Source organism: Squalius cephalus, assembly GCF_949319135.1.
Source record: "Squalius cephalus genome assembly, chromosome: 3".
Lineage (NCBI taxonomy): Eukaryota > Metazoa > Chordata > Actinopteri > Cypriniformes > Leuciscidae > Squalius > Squalius cephalus.
Genome location: NC_137124.1, coordinates 23,498,927 through 23,521,482, shown reverse-complemented (window position 1 = coordinate 23,521,482; position 22,556 = coordinate 23,498,927). Strand labels below are relative to the sequence as shown.

The 22,556-nt window shown below is 38.0% G+C and overlaps 2 protein-coding genes across 2 annotated transcripts; both read left to right on the top strand.

Annotated features, from left to right (window-relative positions):
• The first annotated feature begins 1,660 nt into the window (after positions 1-1,660).
• LOC307155206 (uncharacterized protein) lies at positions 1,661-7,816 on the top strand. Its single transcript, XM_079865759.1, has 5 exons — positions 1,661-1,793; positions 1,877-2,045; positions 3,744-4,554; positions 6,515-6,694; positions 6,838-7,816. The coding sequence occupies exons 1-5, from the start codon at positions 1,678-1,680 to the stop codon at positions 6,957-6,959; spliced, it is 1,398 nt and encodes a 465-aa protein (XP_079721885.1). The 5' UTR covers positions 1,661-1,677; the 3' UTR covers positions 6,960-7,816.
• Positions 7,817-8,220: 404 nt separating this feature from the next.
• dis3l (DIS3 like exosome 3'-5' exoribonuclease) lies at positions 8,221-22,071 on the top strand. Its single transcript, XM_079865758.1, has 17 exons — positions 8,221-8,441; positions 11,798-11,951; positions 12,125-12,253; positions 13,413-13,548; positions 13,975-14,142; positions 14,225-14,303; positions 14,423-14,602; positions 15,535-15,704; positions 16,275-16,436; positions 16,590-16,840; positions 17,532-17,624; positions 17,764-18,288; positions 18,886-19,040; positions 19,260-19,438; positions 19,544-19,689; positions 20,941-21,112; positions 21,236-22,071. The coding sequence occupies exons 1-17, from the start codon at positions 8,297-8,299 to the stop codon at positions 21,578-21,580; spliced, it is 3,189 nt and encodes a 1,062-aa protein (XP_079721884.1). The 5' UTR covers positions 8,221-8,296; the 3' UTR covers positions 21,581-22,071.
• The last annotated feature ends 485 nt before the right edge of the window (positions 22,072-22,556 follow it).

Below are 22,556 nucleotides of genomic sequence, written 5' to 3'. Positions count from 1 at the left end.
CTTATGTCATGTGAGCGCCCTATGTTTATAGTTTGTTTGGCTACTGTTTGATCATGGATGCTGTTAAGGTGGTACTCATTTTTACTTTTGTGAAAAAAAAATAAAAAAAAAATACTTTTGTGCAAACGCTTTTGGCCTGTTTGCATTTGCAAAACACAACTGCTGAACTATATCGAGGAGCAGAGGCGAAGGAGTACACGAAAATCAGCATTTTTACAGCAGCTTTTCCTTCCAAGACGCCGGTACATTGCCTCCCAACGTCTGTTGTTTTGAAAGGAACTGGAAGTCGCTCGTGCTATATGTTGTTGTCGATTTTGAGGATTCTGATTGGCTTGCATGGCTTTATCCTTCTCCCTACGCTCCCTCCCTCCGCTGCCCATAGGTTATGATGGCGCTCGAAGGCGAATTTATGCGGGTTGATGTAAACGACAACTTTTTTGAAAACAATGTTGTGTGCACGATGTTATTTTTGAAAACGGAGGGGGGAAAATATTCGTTTCTCTAAATACCCGGCTATGTGTAAATGTGGCCTCAACTTCATGTCCTCCCGAACAGACTCGATCAGCTCATCCTCTCGGTCTCGTTTCTCTTGACTGCTGCTGGTTCCTTGTTCTGTCCTTTGCGGGCCGGGCCGGGCCGGGCCGGGCCGGGGAAAGAAGGACGGTAGGCAGGGTTGCCAGGTCTGTGTAACAAAAGTAGCCCAAGGCCGAATTCTCCACTGGATTTGTGCGTCTGAGGGATGTTTTGGTGGTGTTGGAGTGCCGAAATCGTACTTACAGGGGTGGAAATCAACTAGCGGAAAAAATGTTTACTGCGGCAACCATGGCGGCAACAACTAGAAGGATCCTTCGGACAGCCTTCGTCGCGCCGCTGTGACGCAATCGGCCTTCAAATACGGCCTTCGGAGGATGAAGCCCCTGAATTGAGACACAGCTTGTGTGAGTGATGTACGGAAAGGCCTAGTCTGCTTTGTTGAATTAAAACTGGACTTGCATTGCAAATACAAAGAGACTAAGCATTTTTGATTCATAATATGAATCAGAGTATGTCACACATACTCGTCTCTATTTAACCATTTTACTGAAGTTTATGACAAACTAAAGCTTATTAGCTTAACATTTGCAGCAGCTGCTTAAACGGGAGCAAGTGAAGGATCATAGTTTGACAGACAACTCATTATTAAACATAACAAAAAAGTAGTCAACAAATATTATATAAAAAAAACACATTTATGCTTTTCACAAAAAAGCCCATAATATAAAAGTCATACAGGGGCATTTTTGACCAAATTTATGCAAGACAAATCATGTAATGGGCTGAAAAGAAGTTATAATACACCCTCTGCTGGGCAAATATGGGAAGTACAAATCATCTGGCCAGTTTGTCCACTTTCATTCCAGCCAATGATATTTCACAGGTTGTTCACAGGCCCATGATTAAGCACTGTAAACATCCCCCTACTATCCCACATAAAGACATGCCTAAAAGTTTCACCATCAGTATGACATTGTAAAAGTGCAGAATTTGACCCCACTACCACCCTTATGTATGACAAGGTCATCGGTCATGTAAAAATAGCATGTGTCTTTTGTCATGGACAAAATGTTTAATGTTGTAAAGGTATGGGGCGGATGAAAGCAGATCTGAGCAACCTATGGGTTGCCATGGACACAGGGCATGGGAGGAATGCTCAGAGGCCCAGCCAGCGTGTCAGGTGCTCCTCCCTCCAGGGAATTTCACTTGCTCAATGTCTTCAAAACTCACCTCCAGGATATAGTGTGTATAGTGATGAGGTATGTATACCTGACGTATGACTGGAAATTGACGTTGTTACAGCTGACGCACATCAATGCTTCATTTGTCTGTTTGCATGCAGGAAGGTGTGGTTTACAGGTGCAAATTCAGGAAAGGCCAGTTTCCTGATAGCCACAAGCGAGACAGATCCCTCCCCTTGCCATTTGTCTCTGGATGCACAGTCTCTGAACTCTCAAACGATTCTATTTCAACCTCGATCATCTCAACCGAGCCCAGCAGGCAGCACTCAGGTAAGGTACACAGTTTTAATTTTAAATACATAGAAATCTATTGAGGAATTGTGCTGCTTTCACATTCGACTGGGCTAGTTTGGTGTAAAATGGAGAATAGGTATTAGATGTCAGTGGTATGAAGGCTATTGAAATTCTGATCCATCAAAGGAAATCATTAGGATTAAGTAACTAATAATAAATTACCATTGGGAGGTTTGACATATAACACCTGAAAACCATTAGTAAAATTAGACATATTAGTATGAGTTTTTTCTGAATGCGCTGATGAACCTCTAATAATAAATGAACCAAAAATGTATTCTTTGAACAAACCTATGGAATATATATCATATTATAGATTAACACGTTTGCCTAATTATACATTTCTTCTCGTTATTGACTATTAAAGAACATAAGAGATGCCACATACTCAGTAGTGGGAAACTTGTTTTGGCACATTCCAAGAATATTATTATAAATATAATTTTTTCTCCAGGATGTTTGAAGGAGGGAAAGAGAAGTCTAAAATTGTGTTATTTTACATTTCTAATTTAATGGACATGTACTTTAATTATTATTATTATTATTTGGGGAGGGGAGGGGAGGGGGAGGGCAGAATTGACAGATATTTATATTTAAAATACAAAATTATTCATATTGACTTCATATTGCCTCTGAAATATTGCCAAGCAAACATAAAATATAATAATAACTGACAATGTAGAATACCTCATATATTGTCCATAAAATTAAGAACAAAGAAATGTTATAAATAAGTGTTACAACAACTTTATTATATTTGTAAATGAGAAAAATAATTATGCCACTAGCAATCAGCATCTGGTTCAGATATGACATGGCAGATTAAATGTTCTATATAATAAATACACAAAAAAGGTCAGTAATGTGAACCCAAATACTCTTTCCATTTCATTTCTGTAATAGTATCACTGCTAATTGCATTTTGTTGGTGGTTGGCATAAACTGGCCAAACAGGAATAGCTATGAATAGTATGAATAGTAATAGTTACCCAGTTAGTCATACGTTAAGTGTGGGTGTGTCTGTTCAACAACACATTAAAATGAAATATAGATATCAATTATCGACATTATGCCACTTCTATATCTCATCAATGTATAAATTATGTTTTGTACTTTTTTTGTATAAGTATTTGTGTGAGAGTCACTTTGTCCTTTTTTGTTTTGTTATAATCTCACTCAAAATGTATATCTAAATATAGTTTGGGTGTGTAATTTGTATACCAGACACAGAATACAGAATATTGTGTGCTCACCTCCTGTTATTACAATGCAGTGAAATGGTTGAATGGTGTACATTACACTTGCATCAAGAGGGCTTAGATACACTTCAGTGAAAAGGACTCATGGGAGAGGAACAAAGGGCTGCTAAACAGAGGTTTCTGAGAAATAAAGACTGAAGAACACTTTCATTTTGTAGAGGAGAGACATCTTAGGATTTGCTTTTTTTTTTCCCAAATGTTGATTATTTTATGAGAATTCGCCTTTTGATTGATGCCAGCATTTATAGCGGTAATGTATATTTAATAAAACTTTTTTCACAGTTAAAAAAGTGAAACATTGTTGCTCTTTTTTCCGCTGTTGGTCTTGAGAATTTATCCTAAGTGAGACCAAAGTGTTTTCTGTCATATGCACATTCACTCTACACACTCTCAGTAATGTGTCTCATTTTGGCAGGTAGAAGAACCCAACATGAAATTGCCACTGGGCGTCATACTTACACTCCTCTTGATACTTCAGACATTCCAACACGTATCCACTGAGATACCTGATGAATGGATAAGAGATAATGGGGCAGTGAACAACAACGAAACACTGTCATCTAGTGAGAAACCACCTGTTCAACCATCTGTTCCAATGGGAGAAAATATGGAGAGCAGTTCAGATGATGAAGCACAATCATTTGGCTCAATTTATATTCGTGAAGGAGACGAACAAATGCAGAATTCCACAGAACTGTATCAAACCCCTGATCACAGGGACAATGACACAGAGGAAGCCAGTTCTGGCGGACCCATTTCTACAACGCCACCTCCTATGATTGCACTTAATTCAAGTTCTGAGCTCTCAGATACTTCAGCGGAATCTTCAGCGGAATCCAATGAAACACAGACCCAGGAGACAGCCACAAATACCTCCACACCAGAGCCGGAGCACACAAATCAATCTGCTCTTAATGACACATATACCAGTCCAAAACCCGAGACTACCACAACAGAGAGCAGCCTTGACGAAACGGGTTCTGCATATTTGCCCTCAGACGATGCACCCACCAACAGCACTACTAAGAGTCCGGCCAACACCACAAAAGATGGGAGCGTCCAGTACGAAACTACAGTGAGTCCAACTGAACCACCAGTAAACGGAACAACAACACCAGTGATTCCACCTGCCATCCCTGAGGACATCACAACACCTGCCTCAGACAGTGAGGACACAGGAGCAAACCTGACCGGACCTTTTGACAACAAAGATAATTCTGAAAGAGGTTAGACTCACAAATTAGCATCAATCAAGCATTAATAATCAGTGTTTATACCAAAGAGCAAGCTTCATTTGATGGCCGACCGAAGAGTTTTGTCATGAGATATTTGTAATTACACTAGTTTGGGGTCAGCAAGATCTTTTTTTTTTTTTTTTTTTAAAGAAATGAATACCTTTAACAATTTAAATTGATCAGAAGTGAAATGCTTGATCAAAAGTGTTTTCAACACTGATAATAAGAAATGTTTCTTGAGCAGCAAATCAGCATATTAGAATGATTTCTGGAGGATCATGTGACACTGGAGACTGGAGTAATGATCCTGAAAATTCAGCTTTGCATCATAAATTACATTTTAAAATATATTCAAATAGAGAAACAAATATTTTAAATTCTAATAATATTTTACAATATTTCTTTTTATACTTTACTGTTTTTATTTTGGATCAAATAAATGCAGACTTCATTCAACAACATCTTACTGACCCAATCCCTTTGAACAGTAGTGTATATGGCAAAAATATTTTAGTTAAACCGTAAATACAAAGCACACTACAAATCTGGGACACTGATAGTGTTTTGACCTTTTATAAGCATTGTTTCTCTCTTCGTTTCCATAGTTCACAAAGATCACAAATCTTTTAATTTCATCCCTCAAGCTAACCTTTATTCTCAGCTTCTCAATTCAGTCATAAAAGCCATATTTGCTGTTCTTCTGTGTTGGATTGGGTTTCGGGCTTTGTTTGTCCTCTGCTCTGGGCCAGAGTGTCTAGTTACTGACACCTCACCTTCCCTCACAATAAGAGTGGTGTTCACCCCACAGATATTGGGAGGGGCTCCTTTCGAGGTCAGGTGTGGACCAATGTGACAGAATACCTGACATTAAAGAACAAATCCCATTATCTCTTCGTGTAACTCTGACCAATTTGTGTCCAAACCGCATCCTAAACTTAAAGGTGCTCTAAGCGATGTTGGGTGATGTCACTTCTTGTTGACGTTCGAAGTATTGTCAAACAAAACGGAGGCTAGCTCGACCATCCCTCCTCCTCCTCCTCATCCCGTCCCCTCCCCCTCCCTTCCGTGCTTCCTGAAACAGTCATGAACCATTTAGAAAACCAAACTGGATTTACCCACCTGTCCAGCAAAAACAGAGCCACCTGAATTTCGGATTGGAAGCTCTTTTGCCGGCGGAGTTCTCGCCACCTTTTGAACGCTTTTCCGATATAAATTCCGGACTTTGCGCGTTCCCTATTCTTTGTTATTTGTTCACCGGAACGTCGTCTCTTTGGTCGTGTGTCGGCCATATCAAAATTCTCAAGAATATACAATTTTAACATTAGCCGTTTTCGTTGTTAGGACATCTCTCCTCTAGCCAACTTCCCTCTTCATGTTTCTCTCTCCTCCACTCCCCACACCCCCCTTCATGTGCACGCGCACTAACCCCCCAACCCCCACTCCCAAGTCATTCTTGTCAGTTATTGGCTGGAACACTGTTTGTTATGTTTCGTGGTCCAGGTTGGGCCATTTTGTTTTTCTTGCCGTTTGTGGAGCCTTACAGTGTGCTCAGGTGACAGGCAGCCAGCTAGTGAGGAGATGTTTGCTGGATGTGACAAAAAATGTTTTGGCCTAAAAAACGCGTGACATCGCTTAGAGCACCTTTAAAAGAACAGGTTATTGGCTATTTACAAATACAGAATAATTATATATATTTAGATTTTGTGTGTTTGGCCTGTTGAAGAATAATTAGCTTATAAAAAGCTTTTAGAAAGCAACCATTGTAGAAAGCACCATCTAATGGTGTTGATTCCATTTACAAGGAACTTTTTAAACAAGGAACTCCATATTAAAGGCAACCACAAACCAATCTGTCCTCTAATTTGGTCAATAATTTGGTCTTTTATGAGAACATCTTTGGATGAAGAAGTTAGTGTCTTTGTTACAATAAACATGTAATATGTCTTTACAGGTTTATCCTCAGATATTACAGATGCTACTGAAAACAAGAAAGGGCAGGCATGGGCTATCGTCCTAGCCGTTGGGATTGTAGTGGGGATCATTGCCTTGGCAGCATTTATCATCCTGAATCGAAGGAATAGAAGAGACTTTTCACACAGAAAACTGGTGGAAGAGACGTCACCTGATCCAGGTAATATAAAACTCTCCTGTCAGTATTTGCATCACTTTGAACCGGGATCCATTTGAATACCTGTAAGGGCTTCTATGAACATAATACAGAATCGTTTTTCCTCCATGATGTTATTTAAATTGTTTTGTCTCATCCTTTCAAAGTTCTCCGACTGGATAACAGTGAGCCACTAGAACTGAGGTTTGATGGACTTGGTTACTACAATCCAGGACTACAAGGAGACAGCATCCAGATGACCAACTTTCCACAGGGACGGTCACAATAAGAACAAATCTCTGATGCCAAAGACTCTTTATTTAATTGTTGCACGCATGTGAACACAAAAGGATAATTAAGAAATTATTGTCATTTTAAAGTGATTTGCCAAATCAATCGCAAGGCAATTTTACATAACCGAACAATCAAAAACGTTTTTAATTTTAAGTAGTGTCTTTTGTTTGGATGTTTTAAGGAACCAAAATGTGGGGACATATTACAGAAAGATCTCTGTTTGGTAACAAATCAGTTAGAATCCCATTTAGGATAAAAGCTGCAGAATTATATTTCTTGTGCATAATCTAACTACGGTTAGGAAAAGGGTATTACAGAAGCATTCTTCACTTTAGGACAACCCCACTGTGTCCTAACTTCAAAATTATTTGAAAGCCAACTGAAAAAATCCCATTACAATAGTCCTGTCTGACAATGGCATCACATTTATCACACATGATACAAGATGAAGAACAGCGATGTTTGATGGTGGGAAGACTTTTTTGAACACCTAAATGATGCACTGATAATTACAGCCTCCCATAAAATATAGTGATAGGCTTTGCCTTTCCTACCAAGCTTATCAAACCTTCTCTTTTTGCAGCGCTTAATTAAAAACACACCTATTTTATTTTAGATTTCTTAACTACAGATAAGATAAGATTTTGTAAGATAGGATAAGAAATAAGAATCCTAAATCAAGTTAAGATTTGCTTCTGTAATAAAAAAATTCTAAATGAACTTGTCTTGACAGATCTTATCTTAAAACTTAAGATAGAAGATTTCTGTAATATGCCCTCTGAAGAAAATGTATATACTGGGCAGTTTTGTTGATATTGGAAAGCATTGGATTGTATGTCTGCTTTTTTCTAATTGTTCTTTGATCTTCTTAAGTCAACAAGATTGTATCATATCAAAACCAAACTTCATTTCTGAATGTTTATGTTGCTATATGCAAGATGGTGTGAAATGACCAGCATTATGACACAACTTCTCTATGCACACTATGTTTTTGTCTAGAAGATCAAGATTATGTCAGTTAACTGGGGGAAGAATTTTCTGACACAGGTCTAATACCTTTCTTCTGAGCCTACAATATGTGAAGAATTTTTATAGTTTTCAAAAATGTAATAGAGAATTAACATGACAGTAGGTTCTCAGTTTATTATAAATAATAAAAATGATTTAAAATAAATGTGTCTCTGTGACTGATAGATCACTCGTCTTCCAGTCCTGTAGATGGCGCGGATTCATTTCGAAAATAAACTCATCTTGATGATAAACGGCAAAGAAGAATTGAGGCTCCTGACTGTTGTTTTTGAATGCTACCGTTACCTCTAACTTTAGATTATTATGCATAATCCGGTCATGATTAAAACCGAGAAGGTTTTACATTTGAACAGCTCAAAGGGTAGAAAGGTCCGTGTGGTTCGGGAGCATTATGTGAGGGAGCAGGTGCCGTGTGGAAGCTCCTTCTGTCAAGCGAACTGTCACAACGGTAAGAAGAGGAGCATGACATGAGACAGCCAAACAATACAAACTACATGAAATGTGTAGTTAATTTTTTTTATGGTGAACGCATCAGTATACTAACAAGAGGTCATCTTAAAATAATACATTTCTACCTTCTACACTGAACTAGGCTATAGCTTTAGGAAATGTTAACTTACATTGATTCAGAAAATCTTACTTTGTACAGTAATTCTCATTGCTGGTGACTAAATGCTAAGGGTGTCACGATTCTCCAAATCCTCGATTCGATTACATTTTCGATTCTAAAGTCACGGTTCGATTCGATTCTCGATTTGTTTGATTGTAAAAAAAATTGCATCACAATAAGTGTATTGTGATTGTCACTAACATTTTAGTAACTAAACTGAATTTTATTAGGTTTAGTGACAACATGTTACAATGTATACATGGTACAATTTCTGGTAAGCTACGCTTTTTTATTATTTCAATTCAATTCAATTATTGTGATTTGATTTAATATGGACTTATTTGGATAAATATTAGGTAGGCTACACAAGATAAGCGTTAATTTGTCTCAAGAAAAAAAACAACTCACCTAATGCTGTAAACATACAGAGAGCCCCAATCAGCTGGTAGTAGGCTATTATTTAAGGTTAAAAAGAATTAAATATAATGCGTTTTTTTATTATAATAACAACTTTATTTAATAATATAAGTAAAAAATATAATAAATATGTAATATAGAACACATTTAGCTAAATACTCTCGATAGCTATTTTTTTCTTGCCAACTACGTGCTAGCCTATATTATGGTCATTAAATGGCTTTCCTGAGGTAAATGTGACATAATTGTTCTCCAGCTATGTTATTGACCTCTTCACGCCGATGAAAAACACTGATTGATCGATATTATGTATGAGGAATATACATTTCGGTAAGTTGTACTGTATCTTTCAACAGTGTTCGTGTTTTTTACTATTAGCTAGTAGAGATGATCGGTTCACGTGCGCTTGGGATCTGTCACGTAACATTTACAAGCGCCAAAGCGGTATTTATTGTTTGAATTTCGTAATAAAATTGACAGAATCTGAGAGCTGAGATTTGTTTTATATCATAAAGTAACCTGCTCTAGTCTGTCGGTCTCCATGTCCTCTGCTTCGCGATTTTTCTGTGCGTGAGAAAATGGTAAGGATGGCTGACGCGAAACAGTCGTTCCGAAGCTTTGCGAGATCCCGAAGCGCAGATGTGTCGAAACACTGATCCGAAGCGTGATTCGAAACACCCATGTCACGTGACTATGACCAAACGAAGCCTCGAAGTGTTTCACTAAGTGTTTCATCAGGTGTGGTCCGCCGAATCAGCGTTTGATTGACACGTTCGGGAACAGACCACACAATCGCACATCTGTATAAAAGTGAAATCAACGCATATTGACCTCGTGGGTTTTTGTTTGGGAGTTTGATTTTGAGATAGCGGATTTTATTATATAGTGACATAGTGAGATTTGATTAGTTAGGCTATTTAGGCTTACATTTAAATTTACACAACACATTGACTGATAGGCTAGAGACTGACAGAGTATATAGTGACACATTAATACATAAATATAAATATAGACAGCTAGATTAATAGATAGATACAGATAGATTATAGATAGGCTACATATATAAATATCTAGATAGATTATAGGTAGATACATATAGATACATAGATTATATCTAGGTACATATCTAGATACATAGATAGATTATAGATACATATCTAGATACATAGATAGATTCATATAGATAGATACAGATAGATAGATTTGGATAGATAAAATGGAGGCTCCGCAGTATAGAGATGCCGTACATCTGTGGTGTGGGAGCATTTCCGTTTAGAAACCCCAAATAAAGTGAGATGTGTGTATTGTGATCGGCAGCTAGCCTACTGCAACAATACATCATCCATGATGCGCCATTTGAGGAGCACTCATCCTGCCATTGTGCAGGGTGCAGAGGATGGTATCATTACCCAAGGCCTGCAACTGACACTGCTGGGCCATCTAAGCAATGCACTGTTTGAAATATAATTATAATTGAAATATAATTACAAACTTTTGGGACACTGTTTAGAAAGTCCATAGCCCTATGCCCTACAATCTAATGTCCCAATCACAACTGCCAATCATGTTAAAAATAGCTTCAATGTGAATATAATATAATATAATATAATATTGTGTGAATATACATTTTATAGGTCTACATATGAGACACACAATGCTATGGCTGATGCCACAGTGGAAGTGAAAAAATACATCAGCAATGCATATTTGCCCAGAACTCATGATCCACTAACTTACTGGAAAGAGAGAGCAGTAATCTTTCCTCATTTGTATGTCCTAGCTAAAAAATATCTTTGCATGCCAGCAACAAGTGTCCCTTGTGAGAGAATTTTTTCAAAGGGTGGAGAAATTATCTGTAAAAAAAGAAGTAGGCTAAGTCCTTCCACAGCAGAGAAATTAATATTTTTGAAAAAAAATCTCTAAAAAAAGTGAGACATTGTGGCTTGATTTCTTTTATTAATATTCATTTTGCAGGACCAAAATAACATTATGCACAGTGAGGAGCCTATAGGTTACAAGCTTCACATATTAGAAAAATACAATAATAAAAAAACAACACATTTTTTTAATGGCTTGTCAAGGTTGTTTTAGATCAACACCTGCAAGTGACCACTAGGTGTCACCGTTGAGACGGGTGTCGGATTGATTCGAAGCCTCGAAACAATATGGCACATTTGGTTCAACTGTTTCATTGCTTCACGAGGCCTCGATCTGGCCATCACTAGAAAATGGATGTGTGGCGTGAGAGCGTGTGAATAGTGTCAATTGCGTGTGTCTCACGGTGAATGCGTGAGAGTTGGCAGCACTTCGACACGTGTGTTGTTGTTTTTTTTCGCTTGGCAAGCCGAGCTGACGTGACATGGGGGCGTGGCAGGATCGACGATTCCATTTTTTGATTCGATAATCGAGATTGAGCATTAATTTCGATCGATTTCGATTTAAAATCGAAATCGTGACACCCAAATGCGGTACGTTCCCCCTGGAATAATGTCAGATCTTTACCATTACATACTAGTTTAGTGCGAACCTAAAGTTGATTTGTAGTAATTAAGCAAACGTCACAAATCTTGTTTGTGAAAGTTGCAACCTTGCAGCACTTCTTCACCCTACTACACTGATAATGATCAGTGATTTACTATCTGATGTTTTGGTGAGAAATATTTTTGTTCGGGAATTCATCCTGCAATTAATTAGTGTGAATTTTCATATTGCGTTTACAATTTAGATAAGACGGTAATGGTTTACAATATGATATTGACCATTTTGTGGTCCAACAGTTGGGAAGGTGCTGTCTAGTGATGTGACCCACTATGTGGTTCCGGATGTGGGAGTGGTTCGGGATTTCCTGGAGATTCTGGAGTTCAGGGAGATGCAGGGGATCGTTTTGACCCAGACAGCCTACCAGACTATTCAGCACACTCGTGGACGCAGGTCGACCTCTCAAATATTATTTTTTGTCATCGGTTTTACTTTATTTTACTGTCACACATTGTGCATTTTTCACTCACTTCTAGTGTTGTTGTTTGTGAATAAAAAATGGATAATTCCTTCAGAAAAATGAGAGGGGTTGCTTTTATAGATGCATTTTGTTTTGTCTTGTACAGGCACTATAACAGACTGCGTGCTTTACTGAAGGACCCTCGCCACGATTGTGTGATGTTTGCAAATGAGTTTCAGCAATATTCCTACTGCCCCAGAGACAAGGGTGAGTCTCAGGACAAATGGCAAACGAGGTGAGTCCTGACTAATCTATCCAGCATTACACTTTCTTTTATGCATTGTGTACTTTGAGAAAAGAGTATTGAGAGTATTAAAGCTCCAATATGTAACAATTTTGTAATAAAATTTCCGAAAATAACTTGCACAGTGTGATATATTTCCTCCAGTTGTGTACTTACAATATCTCAAAAGTCTCCAAAGATTTTTTATTTCAGAGAAATTCCGATTTTAAATAACTGTCCGTCCCGGAAAAGAAATGTCGCCTCTCAGTGACGCAATGTCCGCACTATCCTTTTTTTCTGGTGTGGACCATGTGATATTCCATGTGATATATATAGCCATAGACTGTATGGTTATAGCTGTTATGGATCACGATTACTCTTTGGCGAGTATTGAAGTGCCAACAAAACGAAAGCGTCCATATTCGGATACACGCAGACTGTGTGACAAACGGAGGAATAAAACTCGGATAAATATCGGCCAGGCGTTTTCGAGATGGAGAGAGCTGCGCGACAATCTTGGACTTGACAGAGACTCTGCTCTCGCGAGTGTATTGATAGACAGGTAAGCAAATACATTTTTTTATTATTGTACAAGTAACGTAATAGTTACAGTAAAGATGATTTTAATAGATATGAATTACACCACATGCCTGTAATAATATAGCATAACATTTCACGTTCCTTGCAGTTCATTAATTATGATGACATAAAATAATACGATCAGACATACAGGTAATACAAAAACGAATAAATTACCTCATCCGTGATCATGATTCATTAATTCCATTTAGATACATCGCTAGATGGTGAAAACGCATTAAAAACGACATCTCCCATCGTCACCTCCTTCATAGCGTCATCAAGCTTCGCCTTTGTTATTGTTGGAAACTGCACCCTCTTGTGGTGAAAAAATATTACACATTGGAGCTTTAATAGACTATAGCGAAATAGAGTATTAATTTGTGTCAACCATCTCTCCTCTGTGAATGCACTTTGATTTTCAATAAACAATGGAAGCATGCAGTGCAATGTTTATATGAAACCTTATTGAGAAGTGAAGCTGCTTCCACGAGGCACTTCACAGGATTAGAGGAAAGCATATTTCTGAAAAATATTTGGTCACTCATGGGAGAGTCATTTTTATCTGTGAATATTATGTTGATTCTTCCAGAAAAGTGTACAATGCAGCAGTTTGGTACTATAATCATCTGGCTGGACTCCGGCCAGTGGTCATGATTACAGAAGATAGTGACGCTATTTCAGAATATAGTGCCTTAAACAGTGGAGTGTATGTCATCTCAACTCGGGTATGTTCTTTTATTTTATTTTCTGTCAAATCTGTAGTGTTGGATTTTCAGTATCTTTCTGGAGTCAGATATGTTTAATGACCACTAAATTTTATAACTGATTTTTGTCTCAGCCAGGAAACCAATTCCCTAAATCATTGTGCTTGTTTCACGTTTGTCATGTGACTGCAATCTCTTTTTTTCACATAATAAAAAATAATGTCCATTTATTTATCTAGGATTATGTATGATCAAGCTGTCAAGGTTTATTTTGTGATAATGACTGGCTTATCATCATACATTTACCATACATATTTTTAATTTGTAACAAATTGTGAAGATCTGGGTTTCGACTGTTCTGCATTTCACAAAGTAATCCAGATTTTAAGTGCATTAAATGAGATCAACATACTTGTCCATTAGTAACACCATTGAACTCTTCTGTAGGAGTACCTGTTAAGTTTCTGTCCGGACCTGCAGGCCGCCCATGATCTGTACAACTCCATTGCTCAGACCCTTCAAGAGCGAGAGAGTGAGGGAGCAGAGAAGGTGTACTCTGAACACCTGCCTGCGGAGGTGCTGGAGGCTGGTATAAAATCTGGAAGGTACATCCAGGTAAGTGCCTCTCAGAGATACTCCTGTTTTTCAGATCTCTTTTTTTGGTGGATACATTCCAACCAGCTCTCTCCCCCTTAAGGGCAACCTCAGTGTGAACAAACATCGAGCACAGCATGAAGCCTTTGTCCGTTATGAGGGTTCAGCCAGCAAAAGTACAGGTTGTTATCAACATACTTTAATCAGTCGTTCAAATTTTTCTGATTACTGACACTTATTGGTATTGATGGTTTTATGGTCTTTTACCTTTGACCCTGCCTGTGTGATTCTGTGTTGTTAGAGCTAAACAGTGATGTGCTGATCAGTGGAGCGAAGCATCGTAACCGGGCGGTGCATGGAGATGTGGTTGTCATAGAGCTGTTGCCCCGTAATGAGTGGAAGGGCAGGACTATGGCGCTTACAGAAGGTCAAGGGGAGGAGCGGGCACAGGAGGACACCCAGAGTCAGCCCTTGCCCACAGGTAAGCACATAAGCAGAGGTGGACAAAGTAAACAACTTTATCACTTGAGTGAAAGTACAGATACTAGTGGTCAAATATTACTCCATTACAAGTGAAAGTTGTACAAAGAGTACATTTATAGACCTATCAAGTTAATCCCTGAATATTGAATTAATTTCTAAGCATTTTAAATGACCAGCTAATATTCATTAATATAGACAAACTTTATATTACTGTAATTGTCTAGATTGGCAATATGTAAAATATATTAAAAAAAAAAAAAAACACACATTTTTAAACTCTACATTTGTGCAGTAAAATTAACTTTAAAGAAGATCTACATTGCTCATTTTCATTCATGGAGATAACATGGAAAATGTACCAGGATTTCTGTCACCTGATGGAAAACAAACACACTTGAAAATGACATGAAATTACCAATATAACCAGTAGATAGAAGCAGAGGACCATTCATCACTCCCTTTTATAGTTCGTTTTGCGTGTTTTGCTTTTGGATTTATTATAAAATGAATATTATAACAAATTTCAGTAATTTTATTGCACTGAAGTATGAAGTATAACAAGAGTATGAAAAGTCACACAGTCTCCATTTAGGTAAAAGGAATTTCATAAAATAAAAAATAAATAAATAAGCCCAAATTTTACAGTGGATGGGAAACCGTGTTGAATTGCTCCTGCATCATATATTATGTAAACTGCATTTATGACAAAGAACTACACAGATGTAGAGATCATAACAATCTATCAATATATAATTTTTCAAATTTAATAGATTTTTTAATCACTAATTCTTGTATATGAATGTCTTGTAAAGAAAATGTCTTGTTCAAATGAGAACATTCCCAAAGTTTCAGTAGGTTTTTTAACCTCACTGTAGATTGATAGCTGTATAAGTTGTGGCTGTTTTTAACTCTCTCCTCTCTTTTCTGTAGGCAGGGTGGTGGGTATTCTGCAGAGGAACTGGAGAGACTACGTCGTGACATTTCCTCCTCTCGAGGAGGTGCAGTCCCAGAGCCGAAATTCACAGAAGATTCTGGTCATTCCATGGGACTACCGCATACCTAAAATCCGTATCAGCACACAGCAGGCTGAGGCACTGCAGGTGGAGATATAATTCAGTATTTTAAGCGCATTAAGGCTAGAATAGCAGATCTTGTTGCAGCAAGTGTAAAGTAATGTTTATATTGTTGTTTACACCCTTTGTTAACACTCAAACCTTTAGTAGACTTAGTACACTCCTGAAATTAGAAATGAATGACTGAACAACTAGAAATTAATAATTTTATTTAGCAAGGATTAAATTAATCAAAAAAAGTGACAGTAAAGATAATTATAATGCTACAAAAGATTTTTTCCTAAAAGAATGCTGTACTTTTGAACTCTTTTCATCAAAGAATCCTGAAAATTTTTATCACGGTTTCCACAAAAATATTAAGCAGCACAACTGGTTTTTGAATTCATTTAAAAAATACTAAAATATTAAACAGTTATTTTAAATTGTAATATTATTTCACAATATTACTGTTTTGTTTTTATTTTATTTTTGTATCATTTAAATGCAGCCTTGGTGAGCATAAGAGACTTTTTTTTTTTTAAAAACATTTAAAAATCTTCACCCAAACTTTTGAATGGTAGTATGAGTCTTGTTCATCTGGCACGCTTCTCTGTGTAGGACCAAAGAGTAATTGTGCGTCTGGATTCGTGGGAGAGTACTTCTGTCTACCCAAATGGTCATTGTGTGAGGGTTCTGGGGAAAGCAGGTGAGCTGGAGACTGAGATTCAGACCATTCTGGTGGAGAACTGCATCCATGTGCCACCATTCTCAGAGGCACAGGTGAGGTCATAGTGTCAGCATCTGGGTTGAGTCATTTCAAATGTATAAACTGTGATTTTTGACCTACTAAAAATGTAAATCCCCAATAGTAGACCTTCCAGAAAGGTACAAGGTGTATTCCCATAAAATCTTTGTTTTTGAATGTCTCTTTAGTTGCGAGAGATGCCAGTTAACACAGAGGAGAACCCGTGGCAGATGGACAGCAGTGAGGTGTCCTCTCGACGGGACCTGAGAGACACACATCTGGTGTTCAGTATCGATCCTAAAGGCTGTGAGGACGTGGATGACACCTTGTCTGTACGGACTTTGCCTGGGGGGAAACGGTTAGAGCTGGGTGTTCACATTGCTGATGTCACTCACTTTGTCAAGGAGGGCTCTCTTACAGACCTAGAGGCACGGTCCAGGTATGGAGATTTGCCAGTTATTTAATTAGCGGTGGATTGATATATATTTGAGAGTATATTATTGATATATATTTGAGAGTATATTATTGTTTAATATAATTAATATGACACATTGTTATATTTGTTTAATGTCATGTTTTTTGTCACACTTACTAATTAAGAGGAATAATGATTTATATGTTTATCAAATGTCTATGGTGAATGTACATTTATAAATATTGAAATACTTTTATAGCATATAATATAATGGTAACTAGTCCAAACAATTAAATAAGTTGCATACACTACCACACTGTACACTGGGGTCAGTATGATTTAAAAAAAAAAAAAAAAATTAGCAGGGATGCATTAAATTGACTGTAAAGACAATAATGTAAAGTTTTTTTTTTTTATTCTAATGCAAATACATTTTGATCTCTCTATTCATTGAAGAATCCTTAAAAATATTGATCACGGTTTCCATAAAAAAATGAGCAGCATAATAAGAAATAATTATAAGAAATGTTATGAGACTGAATAAAAATTCAGCTTTGCCTTCACAGCAATAAATTACATTTCAAAATACACTTAAATAGAAAACGGCTATTTTAAATTGAAATATAATTTCACAAACGTACAGTTTTTACTGTATTTTTGATCAAATAAATGCAGCCTTGAATTAAATGAATTCAGCTCTCTTTTCTAAACACAGGGCAACCACTTACTACCTTGCTGACCGGAGGTATGACATGCTGCCAGCGGTGTTGAGTGCTGACCTGTGCTCCCTCCTTGGAGGAGTGGACCGGTGAGTAACACAAACCTTTCCCTGCTATTTGACACTTTGAAAGTGGCCCTAATATGCAGCTGGCATTTTCAGATAAACAGAATCTGTGGATTTTCTGTCTGTATTACAGTATAAGGAATCGCTCTGTAATTTGTTCCAGATATGCCATGAGTGTGCTGTGGGAGCTGGATGCTGAGACTCTGAATCTGTGTACGGTTTGGTATGGTCGCACTCTTATTCGCTCCTCCTATCAGCTTTACTATGAGTTGGCCCAGAGCCTGCTGAACGGCGAGGAGGTCGAGGTGCCTGAGCTAGGCCATCTCAAGAGTTCGCAGCGGGACCAGAAACTGGCTGAGCTCTTGCTGGCCCTGGAGACCCTGACGAGGGTAGCCAGGCACCTCCGGGCACAGAGAGATAAGGGTGGTGCCCTGGAGTTGGAGGGGGTGGAGGTTAGGGCTCAGCTGGATGAGGAGAAGAACATTACAGCCCTTGTGCCCAAACAGCCTCTGGAGGTTCATGAGACTGTGGCAGAGTGCATGATCTATGCCAACCACTGGGTGGCACGCAAGATACAGGAGAGCTTTCCACATCAAGCTCTTCTGCGTCATCACCCACCACCCAAACAGGAGTTCTTCAATCAGCTAATCGACAGTGCCAAAGCCCATGGCTTCAGTATTGATACAAGGTAAAGTTAATGACAATTTATTCATATTTTTTTATTTTTTTTTATGTTTTTGAAAGAAGTCTCTTATGCTCATGAAGGTTACATTTATTTGATGAAAAATACATTAAAGCAGTAATATTGTAAAATATTATCACCATTTAAACACCCGTTTCCTATTTTAGTATATTTAAAATTTTTATTTATTACTATGATGGTAAATTTTCAGTCTCCCAAGTGTCACATGATCCTTCAGAAATCATTCAAATATTTCTTATTTCTTTCATTTCTTCTTATTATAAATGTTGAAAAAAGTTGTGCTGCTAAAAGTGTTTGTGGAAAGTGTGATAATTTCCCCCCCAGGATTCTTTGATGAATAGAAAGTTCAAAAGAACAGCATTTATTTAAAATAGAAATCTTTTGTAACATTATCTTTTCTGTCACTTTTGATCAATTTAATGCATCCTTAATGAATAAAAGTATTATTTCTTTCAATAATACTGACCCCTAACTTTTAAACAGTAGTGTATATATAAATAAAAATAGAACAAATAGAAATAAGTATAAATAAATCAACACATGCATGTATATTCATGTGTCTGTCTGCATTGTTTAAACTAGGTCAAACAGGGCTCTGGCTGATTCTCTGGAGCGAGCTGTGGATCCTCAGGACCCCCTGGTGAACAGGTTACTGAAAATGATGGCCACACAGGCGATGTCTAATGCCCTTTACTTCTCTACAGGAGCCTGTCCAGAGGAACAGTACTATCACTATGGTAAATGCTTTTCATTCTCTCATTATTTATGATATAAATATTACAAATTACTGATGTTAAACAGATTTTTCATTTTTATAGCAATAAATAGTATGAATAAAAATCCTACCGTGATTTAAAACCTCCATAGACATAGTGACAATTTTGGTATATTTGCGTGCTAGAACTAAAAGGTTGAAGCTGTTATAAATCATGTTTTGCTGTTCATGTTGTTTTCAGGTCTTGCACTGGATCGATACACTCACTTTACCTCTCCAATCAGACGCTATGCTGATGTGTTAGTTCACCGGCTGCTCATGGCTGCCGTTCAGCTGGAGAAGGAAGGATCACTAAGCAAAGCTTTGGCCAGTAACAAAGAACTTGAGGAGCTGGCTCAACAAATCAACAATAAAAACAGAGTAAGTGGGGCCATTAGCTTTTGTGTCAATATTTTAACAGTAAAATAGTAATGATTTTCTGGGAAATTACAGCAACACTTCTCGAACTCTCTGTTTGTGTGACAGGCAGCGCAGCACGCACAGAAGCAGTCCACAGAGCTCTTCCAGTGCCTCTACTTTAGAGATAAAGACTCCAACACAGATGAGCGCTGTGTGGCTGATGCTGTGATCTATGGTGTCCGAGCTAATGGTTTTCTTGCCTTCGTACCACAGTAATGACCCACTTATGGAATATTTCTTTGTTTTGAACATGGTGTAGACAAAATGTTAAACAAAAAAGTATACACTACCATTTAAAGTTTGGAATGGATAGATTTTTATTAATTTTTTTTTTATTTTTTTAAATAAGTATCTAACTGTGCGTTCACACCGCCGCCGGCTAGAGCGTCAAAGTGGCCAGAAGTCATTCATTTTCAATGTGAGCTGGTGGCGAGCTCCGGTGAGGGCGGTGCGGTGCGTCTTGTACGGTGTGGGCGTCAAGGAGAGTTGAAGTCTGGTCAACTTTATGGTAATGAGCTATGGCACGATTCGGCGGCAACCAGTTGGAATGTAGAAGTCCTCCACTGGAGGATTCCAGAGAACGCAGTCCTGTAAACTTTGGTTCCGACCACATTAGTTCCCAAGCAAAATGGAGGAGAGGTTGATCATGTGAATTTGATAAGATGGCGCGCAACACTATTTATAGGCAACATTTTCATGCTAGAACGCTTGTTTCAGCGGGAATGCAAATTAGCACTTTACCATGAACACAAAAGCCACACCACACAAATGGCTTTTAATTGGTTTATTTCGTTAGAAAACATGTCTCTATAATTGTTAAGTTCTTTCCATCTATCAATTTCTTACTTTCACATTTAAAAGATTCCATGAGGTTAACGTGTTTGCTTTGCTGCCCCTTTAAATAAAGTTTAAAAAAAGACCAAGTATTCGATCTATGTCAGAGCGTCCACAAATCTTTCTACGGCGTTGTTGGCAGGGCAGCCAGAGCGAATTTTGACGGTGTGAACGCAGTTATGCTCACAAGGTTGCATTCATTTGATCAAAAATAGCACAATGGTATTGTTACAATTTCAAGTAAATGTTTTCTATTTTAATATATTTTAAAATTTAATTTATTACTGTGATGCAAATGAATTTTCCTTTTATTATCAATGTTTAAAACAGTTGTGCTGCTTAATATTTTTTGGTGGAAACTGAGATACATTTTTTCAGGATTCTTTGATGAATAGAAGGTTTAAAAGAACAGCATTTATTTGAAATAGAAATCTTTTGTAACATTGTAAAAGTGTTCATTTTTAAAAGTTATTAATTTAATGCATCCTGAATAAATGTATTAAAAAATCTTACTGACCCCAACTTTTGAATGGCAGTGTACACCAAAAATAGCATGTTGGAATAGCAAAAAGGACATGATGTTTGATGTCAAGCTGCTGTAACACTTATCATGTAACCTGTTCACACAGGTATGGTTTGAAGGGAGCTGTGTACCTTAAGGATCGAGAGGGTCAGGTGGTCAGTGTCGATGAAGATGGAAGATGCGAGTGGAAGGCTGGGACATTGCAGAGATACCCTGACAGGATCAGCACCTGCACCAGCACTGGAACTCATACCTTTTACCTCTTCAACCACATTACAGTAAGTAAATTCCCAGCAAACAACAAAAAATCACATTGTTTGTGGTACCTTTATTTGGACTGTCATAGATATTTGCTTGTTGCAGTTTTTTCTTCATCCTCTTGTGTCTGTCTTCCTCCACAGGTTCGTATCTCTGTAGAACCATCTCGTTCCCATGCCGACAGCTTGTGTCTGCAGCTTATCAGGAACAAGCCTCATTGCGCCGTGCAACCCGAGTCCCAGCCAGCTGGTCGAGGTCGGTCTGAGCTGGTTCAGGAAGTGGTGCGCTGGGCAGAAGAGGCCTCACTCCAGGCAGAGGAAGAGAAGGGGAGGAAGTCCAAACTGAGCAGGGAGGAGAGGAAGTTCAGACAGAGCAGAACACCAAACCTCTATGTCCTGTTACAGGAGATCAGTGAACTTGCCCTGCTGGATCTGTCTTTATGCCAAATCAGAAATACAGAGGAACAGACTTGTCCTGCATCTTCTTAGCTTTATACTGCTGTTACTGAAATTGACTAGACACAATACTCTACACAAAAAGCTTTAGTGATGGTTTTGTAATAATTGCTAGATTTACGCCTGCCATGAAATTCCATTGAAGTGTCCAGATGTGAACTAACAAACAAGAGTTAAACCTACTCAGGATTTATGAACCCTGGCTCCTTTGCATTGTACAATACTTTATTTCATAAGGGGACACATTGGGTTTCCCAATACAATTTGATTGGAGATAATTTCTCAAAATGATTAATCTAGAATAAGATCACAGAAAGCATGCGATTTACATGTGCTCTTTTTTTCTGCCTGAAGTCCCTGTTAGGCACATCTGTAAATCAGTTTGAGGCAAATGAGAATAATAACCTACAATATTTTTGAAATAGGCTTATAGACTTCCAAGATGTTTTCATTAATGCTTTCTATTTTGATAATGTAAAAATGTTAAATATTTTTAGAAATAAAATGTATTTTTGTATGGCAGTAATGATTCAGTAGTGATTCAATGATTCATCTGGTAATGATGTTGCATCCGTCCACCATCTCCTGGGCGCCCGCATGAAGCTTAAGCTGAGGCGGAACTGGACAGGGCAATCCAGTCAACGCCAGAGGTACAACATCAGTGCTCTGAAAGAAACAGCCAGGCTAGAAGTGTTTCGAAGCACACTCTCTAAAAAGGCCCAGATCCTACAGCAGCGGATCGACAGAAAGACCATGGATGAAAAATGGCAGAGCATTAAAGAGGCAATAACATCAACATGTAAGGAAGTGCTAGGTAACAAGAAGCAGGGGCAAAAAGAATGGATCACAGTGGGGACCTTAGAAAAGATCCAGGAGAGGAAAAGGAAGAAGGCAGAAATAAACAGCAGCCGCACACGTGCTAGAAAAGCCAAGGCCCAAGAGCAGTATACAGAAGCAAACAGAATAGTAAAGCGGAGTATAAGGGCAGACAAGAGAAATTACATGGAGG